This window comes from Actinia tenebrosa, unplaced genomic scaffold (assembly GCF_029948245.1).
Source record: "Actinia tenebrosa isolate PJP-AT-01 unplaced genomic scaffold, QUT_ActTen_1.0 PGA_scaffold3__52_contigs__length_22856419, whole genome shotgun sequence".
Lineage (NCBI taxonomy): Eukaryota > Metazoa > Cnidaria > Anthozoa > Actiniaria > Actiniidae > Actinia > Actinia tenebrosa.
The window spans coordinates 19164919-19188796 of record NW_028292580.1 but is presented as its reverse complement, the minus strand read 5'-3'; the positions used below and the strand labels follow the sequence as shown (position 1 = coordinate 19188796).

At 36.2% G+C, this 23878-nt stretch overlaps 1 protein-coding gene across 2 annotated transcripts in view; it reads right to left on the bottom strand.

Moving 5' to 3' along the window:
- Positions 1-23878, bottom strand: part of LOC116301607 (uncharacterized) — a 50177-nt gene that overhangs the window by 21776 nt on the left and 4523 nt on the right. For both annotated transcript variants that reach the window (XM_089035457.1, XM_089035456.1), the window contains exons 3-25: positions 23313-23833; positions 22121-22602; positions 20880-21126; positions 16837-19758; positions 13622-16300; positions 13133-13252; positions 12670-13032; positions 11503-12333; positions 11287-11381; positions 11038-11166; positions 10446-10536; positions 10090-10268; positions 9661-9864; positions 8664-8771; positions 8076-8361; positions 7636-7830; positions 7213-7453; positions 6778-6931; positions 5182-5376; positions 4705-4886; positions 2655-2787; positions 1724-1825; positions 1326-1500 (exon numbers count right to left, since the gene is read on the bottom strand). In XM_089035457.1, the coding sequence (XP_088891583.1) occupies positions 1326-1500; positions 1724-1825; positions 2655-2787; positions 4705-4886; positions 5182-5376; positions 6778-6931; positions 7213-7453; positions 7636-7830; positions 8076-8361; positions 8664-8771; positions 9661-9864; positions 10090-10268; positions 10446-10536; positions 11038-11166; positions 11287-11381; positions 11503-12333; positions 12670-13032; positions 13133-13252; positions 13622-16300; positions 16837-19758; positions 20880-21126; positions 22121-22602; positions 23313-23523 (10324 nt within the window). In that variant the 5' untranslated portion in view covers positions 23524-23833. The remainder of the gene's footprint in view (positions 1-1325; positions 1501-1723; positions 1826-2654; positions 2788-4704; positions 4887-5181; positions 5377-6777; positions 6932-7212; positions 7454-7635; positions 7831-8075; positions 8362-8663; positions 8772-9660; positions 9865-10089; positions 10269-10445; positions 10537-11037; positions 11167-11286; positions 11382-11502; positions 12334-12669; positions 13033-13132; positions 13253-13621; positions 16301-16836; positions 19759-20879; positions 21127-22120; positions 22603-23312; positions 23834-23878) is intronic.

Here is a 23878-nt window from a genome sequence, read left to right as displayed (position 1 = left end):
TCAGATCGGCCGAAATTTTAACAAGTCTCGGCTGGTCTGATCTTGAAACTCGAAGAAATACTCAGAAGGCTATCTTAATGTATAAAATTATAGAGGGCAATGCCCCAAACCTACTCAAAAACCTATTCAAGAAAACCAGCGAGTTGCACAACTATGGCTTACGCGGCTATGATTCAAACTTGAAGCTTCCTCTACCTCATTCCGAATTTTTGAAGCGTAGCCTGTCTTACAGCGGAGCCCAGCTATGGAATAATCTTCCATTGAGTGCAAGGACTTCTAGCTCTCTATGTAATTTTAGAAAACTAATAGAGTAAATTTATATTTTTATTATTTTCATTTTTAATACTCTTAATTTATTCATATCTATATTATATTTACTCTTCTATTTACTTCTTATACGGCTTTCTTGAAAATCAATGTAACAATTGAATGGAACAACCGTTGTAAAATAAAGGACTCTCTCTCTCTCTCTTTCTTTCTTTTTGTCTTTCTTTCTTTCTTTCTTTCTTCCTTTCTTTCTTTCTTTCTTTCAGGCCTGGCTGGCCTTAGACAGGTTCGTGATTACGTCCCCCAGGAGACGGCGATTGCAATATATAATTCGCTGATAACTCCTTGGTTTGACTACTGCGATGTGGTTTGGGATAATTTACCAAAAACATCAGCTGACAGACTCCAAAAAATGCAAAATCGCGCAGGCCGAATTATAACTAAGAGTAATTATGAAACTAGGTCGCGCGACATTTTAATGTCTCTAGGATGGGAAAATCTTCAAAACAGGCGGAAGAAACATAAAGCCACAATAATGTACAAGACTTTGAATGCTCTTGCACCTCAAAGTTTAAGAGACCGCTTTGAGTATCAAACTACAAAATATAATTTGCGGAAGGGAGAAAAGTGTTTAAAATTATCGAAACCAAACACCGAGTACCTCAAACGTGCGTTCTCCTATGAAGGTGCAAAAGCATGGAACTCTTTGCCTTCAGATATTAAGTCAGCTAGAAGTATAAGGGAATTTAAAAGAAAGCTTTCTTCTGTTGGACTCTCATAAACTTTTTTAGCTGTCTAAATTGTACTCTTATTTAACTCGACATTCTTGTAAAGCAATTTTTATATTGATAGAATTTTTTTCGAGTATAAATAAAGTATCACTCACTCACTCACTCACTCTTTCTTTCTTTCTTTCTGTCTGTCTTTCTTTCTCTCTCTCTTTCTTTCTTTCTTTCTTTCTTTCTTTCTTTCTTTCTTTCTTTCTTTCTTTCTTTCTTTCTTTCTTTCTTTCTCTCTTTCTTTCTTTTCTTTCTTTTCTATTGTTTTTGTTTACTTACCTCCTTTCTTCTTGATTTTCGTTACTACTTTAGTAACCCACTTTAATTTTTTAGCTTGGCTTGGGAGTTTTGGTAGAGAAGGGATTTGCAACGACAGACGAGGAGTTAAAGTAAAACGTCCAGACAGCTTGGCGTCCATGTCAAAATTGAAGTTCCATTTGTTTGTTGTTTTTGGCTTTATATGAAAAAAAAAGTGTTTATATACCTTGTACCTCTTATTTGGTACAAAGCAACTATGAGGGTTCCTTGTTCGATCGTTTTCATTGTTGTTGTTGTTGTGCACTCGCTTGCTCGGTCTTTATTTGTTTGTTTATTTGTTTTGATAGCAATTAATATAAATAATCACAAGCAATCATATCTGAATGGTCTATTGATTATAACTTCTACGTAGATGTTACCTTTGTTAGTGATGTCTTACACCAACCTGACGTTGAACACTCTCCCTTTATTCCTACATTGCTTATTCTTAAGCTATACGAGACTGCAAGCTGCGTAGTGAACTGTAGAGGAAGCACACGGGTAAAATTTTCATTTCATTTTTTAAAGAAACCAGAAAAAGAAAAAGACAGATAGAGCGATTCGCGGTCGATGAACATTTAAAACCTGTTAAAGCATGGGATGAATACTGAGACCTTTTTACCTTGGACGTAATTTTTCCCCATTCCAGGCCACGTGCTATTTCTCGAGAGTAATATTTCTTTGTTTAAGAATTCACCCATGAAAAGACACATGAATATGGACACACCGCAAAGATTTTTTTTCAAGAGAATGGAACGTCCAAGCTAAAGAGGTCTGTACCCAACTCCCCTGCCCGAATCTCAAGCCAGGCACTAAATTAAAAAAAATTTTTGTTCATATGTTGCCGTTTTAAATGGATTAAGAATAAGGACATTATTGATATCGAATGACTTAATAAGTACAATTTTTTGGGAATAGGTTCGAGTGTTTCATACCTTCTTATAGATTTTAAAACACCGATAAGCAAAAAAGGGGAGCAAAATTCCATTCAATAAGTTTGTAAAAAAATTCCAAAAAATTAGTAATATTATGCAGCTATTTCAAAAGAGGTTGAAGGGGCGAACGGAGAAAGGTAATAAGCGATAGGAGATTCCAAGTTCCAAGAATAGCTGGAATGACTTGTGTTTTATATTATTATTCTTGTCAAGAACGAAGATGTTGTTGTTTAGATATTTAGTGTCGTTCGTAGTTGACGAAACCATTTAAAAAAAACCTCGATTACTCGTGTTAGGATATTTGCCGTTCTCCCCTTCAACGTTTTTATAGCTGTATACGAAAATGACTGAGGAGCTCACTATACACATTCCTTACCTCTGCATTAATGTTTGCAGTTGCATCGAGATTGAAAAAGATTCCAGTTGGAATACAAAAAAAGAATATGCATAAAACGAATCTTGCAAGTGATTTCGACGGTACTATACTTTTTTCCTCAGAAAACGAAAGTCTGCAGAGGAAAAATTGAAAACAATTAATAAGATACTATGCTAAACACCATGCTTCTATATTACGTATGATTACTATTGTCTATAATAACCACACAAGTCTATTGTCATTTTTCTCACCGTTATCAGTCATGTACGGCTTTCTGGAAGAGCATTATTAATGAGAAGGGTGTTTAAACAAAGTCACCACACCACACCACACCACACCACACCACACCACACCACACCACACCACACCACACCACACCACACCACACCACACCACACCACACCACACCACACCACACCACACCACACCACACCACATAGTATTTGTAACTTAAAGTGTATATCAAGGAATATTTTTTCCTTTCAAAATCACTTATATGTGCCTAGTAGTATAGTAGTATGGTTGCAGTATTTTTGTATGTAAAATTTTCTTTTAGGAGATAAATTTAAGACTAATTTATTATACAAAAATGCTGTTGTGGAAAGTACCAGTTTTCTTTCATTCGCAAATAATCATTATATCTAAAATATATGGCTTCGTACACTTTTAGGTTGTTTCACTTCAGAACACGTGTTGTAAATTACACCGCAAAATGTAACCCATTCTTAAATTTACGTCATCTCATTTGTATATTGATATTTCAAATGTTTATATCTCTGAAAAGAGAAATCCACATACAAAAATACTGCAACCATACTACTACTACTACACTATTCACATTTAGTGATTTTGAAAAATAATTTTTTTCCTTGAAATACACTTAAAAGTATTCTTACTATACGTAAGTGTAAATAATCAAAAAAAAGGAGGAAAATAAAAAAAAATGAGTAAGAAACTATTCTGAAGGTAGTGATACAACACTTTAAGGAGGCTCTGGCTAGTTTGGTCTGGCACACCTAGTCGCATTGAAACGGCTACAACTTCGTCTTGAATAACTCGATCTGCAAGCACTTTTCACACAATGTCAGGAAAGGATTAAAGTGCCTATCCCCCTTCTGACAATATTCTGAGTATTGATTCTACATGGGGTAAGATGTCGAATAACCAACATTTGCATATGGCATGGAAAAACTTTTATAACTTCAAGAAGCCGCACTCAAACTATGAAATATTTTCGGGTTATTCCACATCTTACCCCATGTAGAATCAATACTCAGAATATTATCAGAAAGTTGATAGGGACTATAAAGGTTTCAAAAATGGTAAATTAGTTTAAAGCGGCCTTTTCATTGTGACGTAATGATGACATCATAGAAATCGTTTACCGCTTATTTTCTCAAAAACTAGACCTAAACTTTCAAAGCGACTTGCACCAGTCGATAGTATTCATCAAGGCACCCAATATATTGCATATTTTTGTATTGCGTACATATTTTTATTTGACTGCCCTAAAACTCTTCAATGCATATGAAATTAAAGGAGAATATTTGTAAAAGATACATCTTTTAGTGACTTCACTTAGAAAAAAAATCGTTCGACAATTTTTTGAATGTCGCAAATGGGGTCATTTAGCTTCATATAAAAAATCCATAACGTTAGAAAGAAAGTCACAATGTGATTCATACTCAATAAGGACAGTGTCTATATCCGTACCTATATTCTAGCTACTAAAAATATTGAATCCACTAAATCAAAGTCCCGATTTTTACGGTATAAAGTTGACACGCTGGAAATAATAGTAAAAGTCCATGACAATATTCATCGCGCAATATTTGAAAAACGCTCTCATACATTTTTTTCATATTGCAATATGTTGGGTGCCTTGATGAATACTATCGACTGGTGCAAGTCGCTTTGAAACTTTGAAAGCTAGGTGTGCCAGACCAAAACTACCCAGAGCCTCCTTAAGTTTGCAATTTCGATTAGTTGTCTTTTGACGTGTTTGTTGTCGTTGTTGTTTGGCATAGTGCATTGAGCAGTCCAGACTTACTCAAGATTAGTTTTTAATGAGACACCGATTTTAGCTGCTGCATCTGTTGTCAAAAAAAGAGCAAGTCGTACACTTGGTCGCTTCAGCTTGTTAAGCCTTATACTCGATACTTCCAATTGCATTCCAACCGTAAATCCAAAACTTAAGTGCAGAAAGAATCCAATAGTGTTTTTGCCAGGCACCTGGGGTTAAAAGATTCATAGGTAAATCTTTGCCAACAGCTATGACTTTGTACTGAACACAACAACATACATTACTTTTATCATGGGCCTTTTTCACGCGGCAGCCATGTTGGATTGAACAATAGATTCCACTACGCGTAGCCTCAAATTCAAGCGCTTGAGAATTAATTTATGCGGGTGAAACAAAGGTTTTTATTCTCATGAGAATAAACATGGCCGCCGTGTGATAAAGGCCCATTAAGAATAAGAACACACACACACTAAACGGTTGAAGGTAAATGATAATCGTACTTACCGGAAAGTCAAAATTCCATTTTTTCTCTAACATTTGAAAACGTTTTGAAAAGATGGGAATAACAAACCTCTTACGTCTGACATGACTTATTGTTTTTGTTATCTCTATTTCGGTAATTGCTGTTCCATTGAAGACTGTAGTAATTGGAAATACTTCAACCATTAAATATCCATTGCTGTAGTGGAAGGATTTTACCTGTTAAAAGAAAACATCAGAGTCCAATCTTTCTGCAGAATCATTGTTGTACAGGTTAATATATGTATTTATTATATGACCGTGAATCTTAGAGCCTGGACACTAGCAAATCGAGCAATATGATTGGATAGGACGCATCGCGGACTGGTCTAGATTCTCCGGTATTAACCGGTCCGATCGCATATTAATCTTACGGCGAAAACATTTTGTCCTTTTCAATGAAAAGTGGTCATATAATAAAACTCTTATCAACCGAGCTTGGTCGGTCTGTACGGGATAATCTTGACCTCGGTCGGGTACATTCCGACCTCGGTCAAGATTATCCCGTACAGACCTCCCGCTCGGTTAATAAGATCTAAATAATATAACTGCAACTGCAACTGCAAATGCAAATGCAAATACAAATGCAAATACAAATGCAAACACTTATAGTACACTCAACAAAATTACTCGACTCTGATTGGTCGAGAGGAGTACAATTATAGCGTAAATTGTACTCCGTAGGAGTACCGAATTAAGTCGCTATTGCAACACGGCCAAAACAATGTCAAAACAATTATTTTCTATCATTTTGTACTTAAAAAACATATAAATAAAATTTTAAAGCCGTATCTTTTTTATGCATTTCAGTTGCGCGATGGACTGAAAATCGGCCGCCAAATAGACAAAGATGAACGGAGTCGCTTCGCATTTTTTACTGAAATTTTGTTGAGTGAACTATAAACAAAAAATCGCACGATCTTCTCGTACAATTTGGAATTAATAGACACTCGTAATGTTTTGGAAGTTTTTTAATTTCACTCGCCTAAAGGTTCGTGCAATTACAAGAACTTTCAAAACATTACTCGTGTCTATTAATTTCCAAATTGTACTCGAGATCGTGCGATTTCCTATACAAAAATAAAAACAAAAACAAAAACAAAAACAAAAACAAATTCAAATTTAAATTCAAATTCAAATTCAAATTCAAATTCAAATTCAAATGCAAATACAAAAACAAAAACAAAAACAAATACAAATACAAATACAAAAACAAAAACAAAAACAAATACAAAAACAAAAACAAATACAAATACAAATACAAATACAAATACAAAAACAAATACAAATACAAATACAAATACAAATACAAATACAAAAACAAAAACAAATACAAATACAAATACAAATACAAATACAAATACGAATACGAATACAAATACAAATACAAATACAAATACAAATACAAATACAAATACAAATACAAATACAAATACAAATACAAATACAAATACAAATACAAATACAAATACAAATACAAATACAAATACAAATACAAATACAAATACAAATACAAATACAAATACAAATACAAATACAAATACAAATACAAATACAAATACAAATACAAAGAGGACATGCCTTTCCAGCGAATGCTTGGCTGGATCTATCGACGATGACATCATTGACCGACATGTTGAATATTTCATTGTTTGTTTCTTTGATCAGAAGATTAGGGTTGTTATCTCCTCCAGGGCAGCCCATGATGTCCCCATTTGTCAGTTCGTCGTGAAACCTGAAATTTAGTCCAAGATGTTTCTAGCTATCCTAATTTTTTTTATAGATTACGATTTGATATACACCTGATGCAATAATGGCTTCCACTTCATTTCCACAAAATGGTAATAAACGTGAGAGGCAGTTAGTTTGACTGTTGACACTGAGTTTGGTCACTACCAGGTTTCATTTTGCGATCCTCCGATATTGGTTAGTTATGAATATGAATACCGCCATTTGTTTTCAACAAACCATCATAGCCACTTAGCAAAAGAACAAAAAATACTTAGAACTACTTACTTGACATTCATTTCAGTATTTTTATCACATCTCATTAAAAACGTCTCAACAAAACTGAATTCTGACGTTTTGTTGATGCTTGTTATAGTCGACAGAAATCCATGGCTTTGGTTGGAAACTATAACATCCCCAGCCTCGATCATGAACGGCGTATTAGAAGCATTAAGAACCAAATAATAGGATGCAACTTTTTTTTGATCTGCCTCGTACATATGACCAACACACTTGTAGACAAAGGTATCTATGATGTGAACAAAATGCATAGAGTAAGAGATAAGATATGCAGATCAGTGATGTGAAAATGTGAAACCGTCAGGCAGAACAGGTCTATTGCCAACGTTGCGCATAGAACTTGTAAATCATGGTAAATTGTTCATAAAATACCATCGAGAAGAATAAAAAACTGACAAATGCAGTATTTACCTGACGGGACTATAAAAAGAGTTTCATTTAACGATACATTCCTGTACATTAAAATGTTTAGCATTTCCATATCAGGCTCTGCCTCCACTGTTACTTCATCCTGAAGGGACGCAAGAGTGGCGTCAATTTGAAAATCAGCATATTGTATAAAATCTTCGATACTTGCAGGATCAGCAGTGACGAATGTATATGGTTCTGTGCAAAATAATAACAACGATATAATATTTTTTCTTTCTAACATACAACAGTTATCGTTGTCTCCGTCATTAGCAAGTAGTCGACTTACTGAATATCATATTTCCCTAGTAAATAGCACATTGGATGCTAAAGTATAATTGTACTCTTTATTCATTCACTACGCAAAGTAAGTATTTTTTTTAGCTTTGTACAAGCATTATTGTAAACAATTATATTCTGTTGCATCCTCTTATGCTTCTTACCAAATTCTTTGACATCAGAAACTTTATGGAACACCCCTCCTGCTTGATTACTTGAAATAACATTACCAGGCTTGAGAGTCAAGTTAGCGTTAAAAACAAACACTGTAACGATATTGTCATCTAGGTCATTTGCTGCACATCTGTACATGGTTACTTTCTCTGGACTTATGATCGTGACGTTGCCTTTGATTTGAGTGTTTTCTATGCGTGTTGGGTCGGAGTAGTCTATTTTAACTTCACCATTTGGGCAACGAGTCTCATTCCAAGTTCTGCAGGTTGCTCCAACCTAATAGCAAAAGGGAAAGGAAACACTACATAATTAAACTAACTAACTAAATAAATAAACTTCAAATCAACTTTGTTTATAGAGAACGACACAGTAATTCAACCGATAAACTCGTTGTCCTCTTTTAACGTCTCTAGTTGATTAGGGACGGGACCGCCACGTTAACGTTGTCATCCGAGCCACGTGAAGGTCTTACTAATTGCAAAGGCAGCACTGCTACTGCTTTCCTTTTATATCGCTTTCCTTTTATATCTATAAAGTAGTAAATGAGATAAAAGATATAGTAAAAGAGATCTGTTTACCTTAGCCTTGAAACACATTTCTTGATCTTTACATCTTTGACAAGCTTCTTTGCTTGCAAGCTCTGGAAAGTCTCCAAAGTTACAAAGCTGCCAATTGCAATCTATGAGCTAAGATCATTATAAAAAAAATGTAACTTAATCAACTTTAATTTCATCATTATCATCATCATCATCATCATCATCATCATCGTCATAATAATTATTATTATCCTAAAACGTTCAAGGAAAGATAAATAATAAATCTAAGACAGAAACGTTTCCATCTTCTTGTTACATGGGGTTCTCTCTCTCTCTCTCTTCACGCTTACGCGATCATTAGACAGAATTTAATGAAGAATATATGATACTAAGGTAACTATATATGCACGGGTGGCGACACCTATATTTAGTGCAGTTGTATAATTAATAATTAAAAATTCGATTGTTCTGCGGCTCTCTGGATTTGCTTTAGGTGTTCATTAAGTAGTACTTGTTCTCGTGGCGGCATTTAGAAATTAACGCTGATCTTTTGTTGAGGAGGCTAGTTTTAAAGCTTTTCTGTTAGGCAGAGATTACACCTTTTGGAGATGTTGTTGTATGGACTTGCTGAGGCTATTATTGACCAGTTGATCTTGTAATTTTTCTTGTCGTCTTTTAGTTTCCAGATGTATTTTGAAAGTTCAGTGCTGTTTGCGTATTTTTTTTGTTCCTAAATGATAGTTGGTGTTGCGTGTCGTCGTTTGAATGTACCTTCTGTCAAATTGAAAGGGTCAAAGTTTATATATATACATATATATATATATAGAAGTTATCAAAGCCGTATCAGATGCTTAGCCTACTGATAAGTTGTTTATCATTCATTTCTGGAAATAAATGCTATCGTATACCCAGCTCGAGCAGATGGGAAGTGCTGATACGGTCTCATATCAGGCATGGTCTTTTTCCATATCACGCACGTTCTTTGCAGAATTAAATGATAAATAAATAAATAAATAAATAAATATATATATATATTTACCGCTATTTCTCGCGAACATAAGTTAGTTGTTCCCATTGTGTAGCAGTCGTAAAAGAACCAGTTTTGACAAGTTGAAAAATAGGATTCTTCACCGTATCCTGGTAAACACTGAGCACGATCGTCACACCACCCGCAGTCTTTATTAGCCATGCACGATCTACAGTTTTCAAACTGGCTGCAATAGGAATACGTACATGCTATTCCCTAAGAAAGGAATAAAATGAAGCTTATAGCTGTTTCTTTGCGCAATGAGTTATGAATGGGTAATGAGTTACATGTAGGTGTAGGTGTAGGTTGAAATCGCAGACTTTTTCTAACATGAATCTAGAATTATAAAGCTTTCTTAAGTAGGTTACTGTTGGTCTTAAGCATATTGTGTATGTATTTTACGCAGTTAAAGTGAAATTTAGATTCTAAAATGTAACTTACGGATATTCCAGGAAAACAGCGACAGACGTTTGGTCCAGCGCAGGTACCATGTCCAGAACAGTTACGAAGATTGTTACAGTGGAATTTTGAGCAGTCAGGGCCAGTCCACCCCTTATTACAGAAGCACGTCGTTCCAACGCATTTACCATTATGGAAACAGTTGTTTGGACAACGAATCACTAAAAAAGATGCATATAACACATTATGAGTAGTTGGGTCTTCTTTCGGAATGCACACCAATACGAGAATTTCGAATATGAGGGAAAGAGAATAAATACTCAGAAATCTTTATCACTACGTAAGATGAAAAACAGAGAGAGATGGAGAGTATTGCAAACGAATGTGTACATACATACCCGGAGTTTTGGAGCATGCAAATGGTTGTAGACTTTCACATGGCGTGATAATAAAGTTATTATCTTGCTCATACACGGAATATCCTGAAATCTGTATAGATCAAGGATATAAAGACTCTTTCAGTCTGTTATTTTATAGATCAGACCTTTTCTTTTTTTGCAAACTGACAGTGGTCGTCCACTAATTTGCACAAAAATTCAAATTCTTGTAGTTTTGACCTCAGGAACAAAAGTTGCTTTTTACAAAGGGTGTATCAGTCGTTCCTAGGTTGAGAAAAAAAACTGGGTCGAGTTAGCATTGCAGTGCATTGCGGGACCGTTTTACGGGGCATATTTCCAAGATGGCGGCTATTTCGTTCCCTAAGACAGTCCCACAATGCACTGCAATGTCAATTCAACCATTTTTCTTCCTCGACCTTGGAACGGACGGCCAATATCCTCTTTTGTGATTCGCAACATTAGCGTTAACTGAGAAAATACGTTATTTAAAAAAAATTATCAGCATGTTCAGAGTATCATATAAGTAAACATCCCCAAGTTATGGTACATGAAAATCATATATAGTAATTTATCAAAATAATATTGTAATTACCTTATTATTATTGGTCATCCACACTCTCATTCTAATTCCACTGTTGGATTGTTTGTCACTATGGAAAGTAGTCTTTATGAAACTCATATCCAGCTCCTGGCTAGAACTAAGTAAATGGCTCCCATACATCTTTTGAGAAATAACCTCAAATTAACGAATTACCAAAAAACGAAATGAAACGGTGGTGGTGGTGGTGATGATGATGATGATGATGATGATTAAATTCCCTTATTATTCCAACCAACCTACCAGACAGTATTCCTCAGCTTTATGGAAAGATAAGGGCCCTCCATTGTACAAAAAACAAGATTCTTCATATAAACTCCATCCATATGGGCAAGACACTTTAAGAGAAAATAAAGCATGTATAAGAAAAAAAAAAAGTTGAATATATTATGAGACTGAACAATATTAACTGAAAAAATTAGATATAATTTATATACCAACGGGTAAAACTATACTTACATGGTACGGCAGCTGGCGGCCTGAGTCGTATATAGGGATGGTAGTTTACTTTAGGAAGATTTGCATCGTCAAACAGATCAAGAATACGCTTCCCAACAATCTTTGGTAACCCAAATCCCCACCAATTATCAGTTGCATTTATCGATCGAAATGAACTTGCTCGGTCTGTGACAAGCTCATAAAGATTGGACGGATTCTTGATGACATTCTTGTAGATCTCCACAGGACCATTACAATACATTGTAGACACATAGTCTTTTATCAGCCCACGATTGTGATAAAAGGTGTTGTTTCGAACTTTTATCAATCTATTAACTATGGTTCTCTTGTTCAGCATGATCTCTAAGTTGTACCTGCCATAATTATCGTAAACAAAATTTTCTTCCAGAGTACAAACAACCTGAGATAACTTAATGTTGCTGTGTATGGCTTGGCCAGCGCCTGTACCGTTGTTACCATTAATATTGTTACCAAATATATCGATGTTAAAGGCCTTTCCGCCGTATCCAGCATCTATGTATATTGTTTCCTTTTTGTTGCCTTCGAAATAATTTCTTTCAATCATGCTTTTTATGACCAAATTGCCATGGCTGTTTCCAACAGTTGCATAAACGCCTCCATTGTTGTTATTCGATATAAAGTTATTTAATATATAAAATGGATTGTTATATGTGTTAATTCTGATGGTACCGGTGCTGGCGTCATCTACGGCATTAGTTAACTTGTTTCTGTGTATCTTTATGTTGAATTGCTGAATCGGGACGTTACTTTGCAGCAAAATACTATGTTTTCGGTTCTTCGTAAAGGAATTCCCATTGACATTGATATTTTCTGAAACTCATTCAAAAGTATTAAGTTACGAAATGATTTTGAGACCATGATATATGTTCAGTTAAAAAAAAATGAAATTGTCTGCATGGAAGACGCTGTAAAGCGGAGACAAGGCACGGTGAAGCTAACATGCTATAAAGTAAACTAAAACCATAAACTCTTATGTATGTAAAGCTTCTATTTTAATATTACTGACGTAATCGGGCTTCCCCTTCCTCAGTGTAAAAAACCGTTATATTCTTTGTAATGATACGCGTAAACATATAACTAAGGTAGTTAGTTTTGCTTACTTTTACTTACATATATACAATGCCATACAAGGACTAGTTAACTTACCAGCGGAGCAGTTTTCAAACTTCAAATTCTTGAAATAAATATAACGACTCCATGCACGACTTTTGATGTGCGCGAACAGCACAAGTCTGAAAGGCTTGTTTCTTAAAGGAATTTTAATTGAAGTATTCATCCATAATCTCTCCTGAGTTTCTTCTTCATCAGATGACCATAATTTAGAATGAATTTGTTTTCCGTTCTCGTATTCCTCTAGTATCACTGCCAGCCATAAATAATTGTGCTGAAAAAAGCTGTACTCGAAATTCAGTTGACATGCTGTTGCATTTGGGGTGATCATAGGGCTTACAAGATTAGCATAATATTCGTGCCGCCAATATAAATATGAAGGTAGACCAATCGTATGCCCTGTCGAAGAAAAAATAATAAAACAGTTAAGAAAGGGTTGTGTAGCTAAATGAGAGAAAATAATGTAAATTGTTGTCAATTGTGTATATATTATACGTACCACTTACAGCATCATAAACATTTTTAAACGCGAGATTCGTTGACATTCCCAGGACCCTTTTATTTAAGACACTTTGCCAACCGCACATATGATTACGTCTAATAAAAGTACATGGCATATCTGAAGAGGATAAAAATAGTTATATCAAGGGTACCCACTTTCTGAAAAATGTCCAATCTTGAAAAGAACCGCCATGCACGATTTCTATTTACTTTTTAACTTAACCCTTCATAAACGACCGTGGGATTTTCTAAACCTCATTAAGCAGAAAAAGGGGTGGGGTGGGAGGGCAATTCAATAAAATTCAGTGAATGAAATTCAATTTCCTGGCACAATCCAGTGGTGTCAAAGTGATTATAGGAATAGAAGGCGCTTTGCACTTTCGCTCATCTACAAACTTCAGCACTATGGTATTTGGTGACAACTTCTTAAGTAGTAAACCTTTTGACCTTTGCCAACCTTGTTTGAAATAGCTGTCAGTATACGTACCTTTCAGTTCTATTGCAGTAGCGAGAAGCACAACTTGCGAGGAAAATGTTCCTTTCCAGCTTAATTGTATCTCCTCAAAATCGACGTATAAATAGTCACCCTTCAAACCATAAGTTTCAGTGTTTATTATTTCAGTTTGACCAACATGAACACGTAGGGTTTGTGTCCCCTTGACGCTCAAAACTTTAATAATTATTCCCATGCCTTTTTCAGTTCGAAGTGTTTTTTGACATTCGACTGTGGGATAATCATTAGTATAACCTTTAGCTGGTGTCGTTTCAAAATAAAGGAATTCGCTTTCTTTTACATCTATCGTTTGCATTTTATTATCACACAAAAACACTCCATCTTGTCCGACGAACGAGCTGATTAATTGATCATCCCAACGAATAAAAAGGAGACCATTATTGTTTTCAGATATGTAAGAATCTTGAATGACAATAGATTTCGTGTTTTCCATAACTGTTACTCCTGTTCCTCCAGTATTTATGAACTGACTCTTCTCAATTTTGTGGTTTTTATCTGGTAACACGATGGTGAGACCCCCAGAGGAACAGTTAAATACTTTGATATGTCTTATTATTGGAACTCTTCGAATCATTTCAATAGCCGAGGTATTTGAGCTTTTCCTTTTCCCAGCGTACATAATGTCAACGTATTCAAGAACTGATGTACTGTTACTTGCATTGATTTTTTCAATCGGAGGGCGTGAAAAACGAATAGATCCCCATTCTTTTCCATGGCACCTTAATCCAACGACACTTTGACAGCGACGGATGTTTTGACATGTTGAATTCTTTGAGCACTTTGCAATAGATGATTCATTTCCAGAACACAATACCTCAAAAGGATACGTCAGATTGTTTTCTGTATTACCGAATCTTATTGGGCTCATGTCCAAATTTGGACCATCATAACCAAGCTGATGGCAGGCAACAATGACGTTTTGTCTTATCCACTTCTCTGTACATAACGGTTTCCAACTTGTATTGTGATAAACTTCCAATCGACCATGCCAAGGAAAATCCCCATCCATTAACCGAATGTCAAATGGAAGTGCTTCAGTATTCTTGGAATTATCAATGTGCTTGAAGGTGATGTGGTGTTCTTTATCACCTCTTGCAATGAGTGTTCCAAGCACTAATATACTCGCGTATGGTGCTAACTGAACAGTTACTCCAGGTTCTATTGTAAGCACGGTGTCGGGTAGCACAGTAACATCTCCAAGAACCTTGAAAGGGCTGTTTTGGCGTCGGAGGGTTATAGATTTATGTATCCTTCCCCTGAGTATTGACTTTTCAAACAACTCATCGAATGCAGAGTCAGCGTCATACACTTTTGTTTTCAATACCTTATTTTCTAAGGCAAGAAAGTGTCCATAGTTGACGATGCCATATTCATAGTTAATATCAAAACTGAGAACTCTTCTTGAGATGTCTTCGTTCGTTCCCCACCATGTTTCATTGGCGTTTAATTGAGGCAGCTGAGACAAGCCAAGGGTATGAAGACACAATTCGTAGTCATATTGTGAGTTACTAAGTTTGTTTCGTCGCCATTGAACATTTTTGAAAATCAAGATGCCATTCAACTCAATAATACATGACTTGACTTCAGAAAATGCTGAACTTGTACTTGGATGGTTATGTTTAATCGTGTTGTTTACCAAAGTCAGTGTTTGATAGGCTGTTTTGGAGTTAATGTCATAAACAGCTTGGATCGATATCATCGTATGACCAGTATTATTGATCATAGTGTTGTTCTCCATCATAATAGTCTCCTTTTCTGTTCGGAGGCACTTTAAAATTGGGCAACCAGGACAAACATTGTGTTTGAATGTATTACCCACGATCATTAATGGAAGTGATTTGACAGCAGTCTGCACAATTACCGAGGGTCCCAAGTTTCCCACAAATGTGTTCTGATTGATATCCACAAATCGAGCATTATAGCGTAAGTCTATGACAGCGTCTTTAGTACATCGATTGGAAATAAAGCTGTTATTTTTAACGGCATATGACACATCCGAGAATTCTACTCCAATCGAAAATACAGAAGGTTCAGAGTTGTTAAAGAAGACATTTCCCTCAATGAGCCATTTTGTTAATGATGTAGCATGCTCAATGTTGATAACGCGCCCGCCATTGTTGGTAAAGAAATTATTCACCACAAGAAATTCTATTGAAGAGCCACTGTCCTCTTTGCCGTTCGCATTGATACATTGGCGTTGATTCCAGTAAAATCTGCATCCCTTTATGTAAAGGGAAGTGTCAGATATTGATCCATATATGTGAACCGCGATTCCAGTGTTATTGGATAATGAAGAATCGTGAATAGTTATATTTTTCCTTCCATGAGACAAAATGTAAATCCCGTTTTCGCTACACTCAGAAATTACGCTGTTTGAGATGAGAACGTTGCCTCGGATACCAATAAAGTACTTTTGATAACCTAAGAAGACACACTGTGAGTGACGTTCAATAACAGAAGATTGGATCAAAAGACTCGTTCTTGACAAGGTCATTTCAAGCCCATTTTTGAGACTATCTTGAACTGTTGAGTTTTGTAAGTTGATAGACTGCAGCTGATTGCCATAGATATAAATCGCACTTTCGGAAGTTTTCTTGATGGTAGAATTTGTCATTGAAAGCTTGCCATGTTGAGACATCATTGTATTCGTGGCTATGGAAAGAGATAAAATCCAAGGTGTCAGTTACAGGTATGTAGATACCTAGATATGTGATCATCTATGGTTTTTTAATGCAGACAAATAATATAAAACAAATAATCGAAATTTCCGTCGTTTTTCTTACCAGACTCGAGACTATTTCAAAATAAAGGATAAAATTCATATGCTTTTGTAAATCATAGTTGAATCAGTTGGCAATCCAGGATTTATCTAAAGCATGATGTAAAGATGGGGAATATTGGTTCTGCGATAGGCACCAAATGACCACTTTTATTGCTAGTAGTTTGACGCTCATTATTACAGGGTTTCATGATTCCTGTCTCGCGCGGAACATTCTAGAAACACAGGATTATTTTAGACTCGTAGAAATCCCGAGGTTATTACTTGTAATCATACGTTAACATTACGCAACTACAGACCATGAAAAAGCTATATATGTCTTATGGGTTGTGACAATGATGCATGGAGTTTGTATAATAAGCGTGGATCCAAAGGAGACATGAAAAATGTTAATCTTATTATTACTCACCATTTAGAGTAAAAACCAATAAGTGTACAAGAATGTTACGTCTACCATATGACTTTATAAATTGAAGAGAGAACCTTGAGCTGTTTGCATATAGAACAGGTCTGTCTTCCCATAACATATCTATCAGCTCCCATTCTTTGTTACCACTACATGCTTTTATATACCAGGAATGTGACATGAGGTTTTTGTAGACCATTTGCACACCAATAGTTGAGCTGTTCGTCGTATATATCTCTTGTTCGCAGGTCAAACTTACAGGATTTTCGATGGGCGAAAAGATTAAATACTTTGTGTGGCCTTCTTTGACGAATATCGTCTTTTCTTTACAATTAGAGACGTGGTGAATAAATTTATGGTCGGACATTCTTTGAGCATCTAAGTCAAGATCGTTCCACAAGCTTTTTGAATAAAGACCGTTGCCTTTAGCATCTATGATGTTAACACGATCTAGAGCTGTATGGGAAAAACTGATCTGCAAACCGTTGGACTCAGTACCCTCTACCAAGGAACTAGATAAAGTTGGCACGCTTTTGAAGGGATTTGAATACAAAACCTGTACACCAACAGATGCTGAATTCTTCACCATTATATTTCTCAGGACGTGGTCATCAAAATCCACTCTTAAAGCTGCTGAGGTTATTTTGAGGTCTGTTCTGTAATTATGACCCCCTTCGTGGATCTCAAGGTGCTTAATACTATTTTTGGCTTTAGTCATGGCAAGGTGAACACCAGACCAGTAGGGTCTCTTACATCGAAGGTACAAGACATAATCATCACAACGTGGAGTATATCTAAGGTTTTCATAGTTGCATGGACTCATGTCCAGGGCTATGTTGTGATCACAATTTAAGTTATTGATAAAGCCATGTTCTTTTCCACTTGGATAATACCGGTTATAACTTTCATACTCCAGATTGAAGTGGTTGCAGACCATTTCTGGTTGAAAATAAAAGTTTCTCTTGACACATAGAGTCATCCATGTACTGTTGATTTTAATCTCAAGATTGCCGTACCAACCATTCTTCAGTCGTATTCTTGAGTCAACAACCTTGTCTAGAGTGAACTTCACAGTTGCGCTTTCTTCGCCATAAATGTTCAAGCTTCCTTGAACAACGAACGCAGATCTTGGAGGAAATATCAGAGTTACGTTAGATTCTATGACGAGAGATCCCTTCGGAAGAATGACTAAATCATTCACCACCTTATATGGGACTGATTTGTTGGATAATATTAAGTGCCTGTTTAGTGTACCGCCCAAATGCGAGTCTTTGAGAAAGCACAAAGGCCTGGTGGTATTTGATGAAATAATATCTGAGCTATGGTTGCTCAGCAAATAGGGAAAATAATCAGCTTTGACAAGATCAAGTCTATCTTCCTTATCAAATATCAAGTCCTTTATCCTACATTCGTCTTTTGTCCCCCACCAATTGTGGCTTGCATTTATGACTCTTCCATGAGCAACAAGAGCGGCTGCGACTTGATAGTTAAAGTTGGGATTTTCAAAGGAATTTTGCAGTATGTGAAATGTTCCTTCTTTCAAGACAATTACAGCGTCTTTAGTCATTCTGCTATAGAATCTCGAGGGCAGTTTGGTCTGTTTGTTCATCACAAAGGAGTTGTGTCGCAAGACAGCGGAGCGAATGGTATACCAAGGCTGCAAATCAATGTTGACCATGTACTGGCCCGTGTTATTTTCAAACCTGTTTGAGGAAATCTGTACTCTTATTGGATATTTATGACGATCGCCACAGTTGGTTCCTTCCCTTACAGTTACAACCTTACCCAAATTGTCAAGAAACGCATTTGAGGCTAATGTTCCTTGTAGAGCAAACATACCAGGACAATCAATGTGGATAACACTCTTCTTATTGAGGATGAAAGTGTTGTTTACTGCATCGATAAAAACTTGTCTAGGCGTTGTTGAGTAATAGCAAGTATGTTCTTTATAGAAACCAAATGTTTCTAGCGTGTTGTTGGCAAAAGTATTACTTTCTAGCCGGATGCTGACGTTTCTTACGCTATTAGACTTGTAGGTGCAAAAAATAATTAACTTCAAACCAACTTTGCTTCCGGAAATATAACACCCATAAACTGAAAACAATGTTATGCGGTTTCCTTGTGAATTCTCATACACATTTATTGCTCTTTCTTTGTTGTCGTTGAGGCTTACGTTGACCAATAAAATCTCTCCGCCGTGATTGTTCAAGTAAAACCCATGCTTGTTATTTTTCTTTATAATACCATGTTCGATAAACAAGCGAGATATGCCATCATCAACACGAAGTCCGCTTTCCTGGTTTCGAGATGCAGTGAACTCCAAAATCTTAACAGAGCCACCTTGCCTTTGAAAATAGAATCCATGGCCACCATTCTCGTTTGCGGAGCTTCTTGCAATGGCCACCGGAGATGAACATTGTGTAAGATACGCACCATACTTGGAATTTAAAGTTGTTGTGACGTCTGTTAGCATTAGTAAACCATTTGATATCTTCTCCAAAGTTAGGCCTGTTTCCTTGTTCATAGAAATTACCAAGCTTGTCAAATTGAGCTGAACTTCTCTTAGAGATCCGATATAAATTCCTCGAGCATTATTTTCTTTAATCGCTCCTCTTTTCATCATCAGGAATCCTGTTTCTTGGTAGACCTTAACTCCATCCTGCTTATTGTGACTTATGTTAAAGCTCTCTAAAACAATTTTACCGGAGACGTTTTCCAGTACCAGACCAAGTTGACCATTATTCACAACATCAAGATCATTTAGCTCTAGTTTTCCAACCAATCCATTGATGTTAACACCGTCAAGGGCATTTTGGTTCATTTTGCTGTTGGTCATTTGAAGATGACCTGCAAAATTCTCTATGTTTACTCCACGCTTGCCATTATGGAGAAACGTACAGTTTGACAGCAACACAGATCTTGTAGCTGTAATCAATAGAAAAAAGCCCCAAACAGGCTTGATTAAACAAGAAAATGAACAAAAAAATGCTTATTGGTTAAGGAAAGCAAGATCACCCGGTACTTCAAGCTCTGATTTAGTTTTTGTTTATTAACATTAAATAAATGGAAATGGCCATATCCTTTCTTTGAGGAATAAAGAGGAAGGGAAAGGAATAGGAATAATAATAATAATAATAATAATAATAATAATAACAATAATAATAATAATAATAATAATAATAAACTTTGTTTATAGAGGACACTTGACAGTAATTCATCTGATAAACTCGTGGTCCTCTTTTAACGTCTGTAGTTAATTAGGGACGGGACCGCCATTAACGTGATCATCCGAGCCACGTGAAAGTCTAACCATTTGCAGATGTAATTACAAAGGGAGCACCTTCTCCTCAGTTATTTTAAGACCCTGAGTGTTGGTCCGGCCGAGGCTTGAACCACGACCTCCTGCACAACAGACCGACGCTCTTACCAACTGAGCTAACCGGGTGGCATATGGAATGGTGAATATTTGACCGCTAGCTCTCGAACAAAACGTATGTCATTAAATGTATTAGTAAACTCAATAAATCGTACAATGCATTGTCTGCGTTCAAACACAACATTTTTTTGCAAATCATAATTTACATTTTGACAACAAAGTTATGGGCAAGCATTTGTGGGGAGCAAAGAGTAAGCTGCATATTTTCTGCTTACAACTACTTTCGGTAATTCCTCCACAATAACCTTCTGTGAAATATACAAGGAATGAAATCAAATCAAATCAAAGAACTTGTAATTCCATTTTCCATTATGACTTCAAGAAACTTGTTAAAGTGCCTATCACCCTTTTATGGGGTGAGATGTTGAATAACCATGGGTGGGGGGGGGGGGGGGGTTTGAGTGCGCCTTCTTGAAGTCGTAAAGGTTTTTCCATGTCATATGCTAATGCCTGGCACTTTAACGGTACGCGTTCATCACCATCGTATGGTTTTAACTTCAATTCTCAGTCGGTTTTATAAATATAAAATGCTTTAATGCAATAGAATGCAATTCAAAATTGGTGCGAAATATGAACATTCAGATTTCCTCCCGAATACTTGAACAGTTACCTTTCTCGTCAATGATGACAAATTCAACCTTGCTGGTTCCTTGTTTGCTTCTAAACTCTATCTTCAACGCATTGCCATGGGTTGTCGTTGAGGGACTGTGGAGTTTTCCATTGTCGTTTTCGTTTGCTGTTGATATTAGTGTCCAGTTCCCCTGAGCATCTTTTTCAGAAACTTGAAATGTAAATGATGTGCCCTTTATGCTACGGTAGTGTATGGAGAGATTGGAACTGTCGTTTAGATAGATCTCCTGTTTTTAAAAACAAATCAATGTTACTACATACAATGCGTTAGTTTTCAATGCAATGAATCGTAATGCTTGGGGACCTTTAGAGAAACAAGACTGATGTCAGGTAGGGTATTTCAGTGTATTTGTTGTAACTAGTAATACTAAATGCTACCATTATAATTACGAGAAAATAACTTTCATGTAAACCATGAGTAAAATAATGACTTTTTAAAAATATTTTTTGTGTGAACCAGTTCAATTTTGTATATTTAATGAAGTCTTAATAGCTGTCACAACTTATTGGAAGTATTAATCTTTTATTACTTAAAAACGCATAACTCAAATCAAGAAATATTTTACCATTCAACTATTTACTTCATGTAGAACCAGTACTAAAAGTATTGCGGAAGGGTTCATGTGCGTTGTAAACAGCATCTATAGTATGCAAAAAACTTCTGCTAAACTTTGGAGGATTGAAATATTTTTGGACGTTAATTTTGGTTGTTTTGACTCTCCGGGTAGGGATTTAGAGCAAGTGGCCTACTAAACTTGGAATCAACCTACACTTTGTATGTGAAAGAAAACTAGGCCTACTGTGGGTTCTTATCTCGCGTTAGATCACCTAACATCGCCTAAGTTCCACTTTCTCTGCCTTAGTATAGACCATTCTTTTACTACTTAGATCGCCTTAGATCGCCTTATGTCGCCCTGTGCCATCTAAGTTTATGCCCCCCCCTCTTTTTTTGGAAAATGCCTTGGAAATTGCCTTTTATTGCCATTCCCCGCGGCGGGGTAAGGACCCAGAGGAGGCAGAAAAAAACTATACGATTCTAGACTAATTATAGATTCTATTCTATTCTTCGATTCTAAAATTTCCGGGACCACAAGTCAGAACAATATTGATTAAAAAAGAAAATTCTGGAAGATTATCTATGAACCGACTGACTTAGATGGCCATTGGTTCTTAAAGATTATATAAAAAATCAGAAATGTCAAATAATATTTTAGAACAAACCTTAGAGCAATAGCCATCGTTGCCATCAGACGACGCACTAAACACTAAGGGGTACACCAGTGTCGAGTTTTGGACCCAAGTACAGAAATCAATAGGCACTGTCTCATCTTCAAAGGAAAACCCATCTCCAAAAGATGTCGTCGTGAAGGACGAATTACGAATTCTGACTTCTGACTTTAAGCTCATAATCTTCATGCCAGTAAGGTAATTATCATGAACCAAAATGTCAGTGAGTTCAATGTTGCTTTGCTCGATCAAGTGGCTTACTTGGATACCGTGGAAGGAGTTCGTGATAGTGACGCTGCTTATTTCCGGGGCTTGGTGTGTGACATTCAAAGCAAAAACTGCGTCTTCAATGGTAACATGCTTCAGTATTGATAGTACTCCGTGACTCTGCATCATGAAGGTCATCCCCCGCCATTTTACTTTTTCCTTGAGAAAGCTTTGCAAGCCCACGCATTCAATACCAATGGGATATTGGGCTGAACAAAAAGTTAAAAAGGTACAAAATAGAGTTAGTCAAGCAGCCAGACTTTTCTGAAAAATCTACATGCGTTAATCTACTTGAGCTGTTTACAGCATGACACCTTCTGTTTTAGTTTCTCTCCAGATTGGAATTTCTCGCTCTTTTGTGATGATAAATAAAGACTATCGCGATTCATTAAATAGTACCTTATGTTTTTGAGACTAAAACATTTTGTGGTGTTGTCGTTTAAAATTTAAGCTTTCTGATTGGATAACGCGCGATGAAAATTTTTACGCTGGTTGCTTGCGCCATAGGACGCGCTAATAAAGAGAATTTCGCTTTTAATCAAAAAAAATCGGTCAGTTTTTTTTTTCATTTTTTGTTTTAAAAGTCCTTTAGAATCGCGATACAAAACTAATTACGATTTTAAAACGATAATCCCACGAAATATTGACGGCGTTGGAGTATATTCGGCGGAGTCGCGAAGCGGCGGAGCCCAATACCAAATATATTTTTTATAATATTCAAAAGCCGGCCAAAAATATTACGTATAATATTAGCTTGGCCTATAAACAAAGTAAACAAGGATAAAAATTATGTGTACACTGCGCCGTTTATAACTGTTGGTTACATGCCGACCGTCAGTGAAAATGCTTTAAAGTGTTACTTTTAAAAGTTCACGTGAAAGCTTCAACTATTAAAACAATGAATGTTAGAAACACTTACGGCAGTTTACCCATGTACTTCTGTAGTCGCAGTTCCATAGGTTGTTTTCATCACCTTTGCATCCGAAATAATCAATGAGATAGAGCTTTGTTCGATCAAAAGGACGTTCGAAATGTCTCTTCCCTCCTAAGAAACCCAAATGTCTGCATGCAACATCAGTATTCTTTTCAGTCCAGTGATCTGCACAGATAACCCCCCATCTATTGTTCATCAATATTTCCAGCCGTCCTTCAGTGTAATTATTTCCATCAACAAGGCGTATTCCATTGCCATAGTAGTAGCTAGCGTATGAGCTTGCATTAGGGTAAGGAAATGATGAAACGAAATCTTGTTTTCCGGGCTCCCTTCTGCAACCAAGGAGCCATTGATTTGTATTCCGGTCTCAGGACGAAAGAGCAACTGCACTCCCGGTTTTAAAGTCAATTGAGAGCCTTCAGGGACTAATAAGTCTTTATCTATCACAAATGGTCCTTGAGAAGGCTTCAGAGTGATGTTGCCTACTAGCTCACCAGCAAGAACAGCTGCAATTAATTGTAAATGGAGCAACATGTCAAAAGCTTCCCTTT